We start from the raw sequence: 745 nt of genomic DNA on the forward strand, positions 1-745 counted from the left end.
GGGGGGTAGTTCATGGCCACGATCTGGCCCAGGCACGCCGAGAGGTGGCTCAGGAGCCGCGTGCGCACGTCGGTGTTGACCCCTTCGCAGGTGGACAGGAACCGGGTCACCTCGTTCATGCACTCGTTGAAGCCGGCCCGGTACTTGCCGAGGACGGTGGGGTCGGCGCTGAGCGCGGCTGGAAGGGGGGGAGGAGGGGGTGGCAGATCAGTGGCAGGTTCGAACTACCGGCCCCGGTACCCTGTCCCCAGTCCCTAACTCCGGTTCCCGGTCCTCTGTCCCTAATCCCGAGTATGGAGCCCGGCTCCCGTTCTCTCGTCCTCACTCCCCAGTCACTGCTCCAGAGTCCGGTTCTCGGTCCCCTGCCTTCGGTCCGGATCCCCGTCCCCGTCCTCTGTCCCCAGGTCCCTGTCCAGATCACGATCCCCGTCCCCCATCCCTGGCTCCCGGTCCCCATGCCCGGAGCCCCCGGGGCCGGCACTCACCCGTCATCTGCGCCCGCTGCAGGTTCCGCAGGTGCTTGACGGTCATCTCCAGGATGTCCGCCTTCTCCAGCTTCGAGTGCCGCGAGCTCTGCGGGACAAGAGCGGCTCGGTCAGGGCTGCCCGCGGCCGGGAAAAGCCCCCGCTGTCCCCGGTATCCCCGCAGCCCCACTTACGTCCTTCTTGAGCGCGTCCAGGATGAGCGTCTTGAGCTGCCCCAGGCTCTCATTGATCCGCGCCCCGCGCCGCCTCTCCACGCTGCG

The 745-nt window shown here is 68.5% G+C and overlaps 1 protein-coding gene across 1 annotated transcript in view; it reads right to left on the reverse strand.

Annotated features, from left to right (window-relative positions):
• Nucleotides 1-745, reverse strand: part of HES4 (hes family bHLH transcription factor 4) — a 6,696-nt gene that overhangs the window by 898 nt on the left and 5,053 nt on the right. The window contains exons 2-4 of the mRNA XM_008641215.2: nucleotides 659-740; nucleotides 486-573; nucleotides 3-178 (exon numbers count right to left, since the gene is read on the reverse strand). Coding sequence (XP_008639437.1) covers nucleotides 3-178; nucleotides 486-573; nucleotides 659-740 — 346 coding nt within the window. The remainder of the gene's footprint in view (nucleotides 1-2; nucleotides 179-485; nucleotides 574-658; nucleotides 741-745) is intronic.

The sequence above is a fragment of the Corvus brachyrhynchos genome, unplaced genomic scaffold (genome assembly GCF_000691975.1).
Source record: "Corvus brachyrhynchos isolate BGI_N302 unplaced genomic scaffold, ASM69197v1 scaffold68, whole genome shotgun sequence".
In the NCBI taxonomy this organism is placed as follows: Eukaryota; Metazoa; Chordata; class Aves; order Passeriformes; family Corvidae; genus Corvus; species Corvus brachyrhynchos.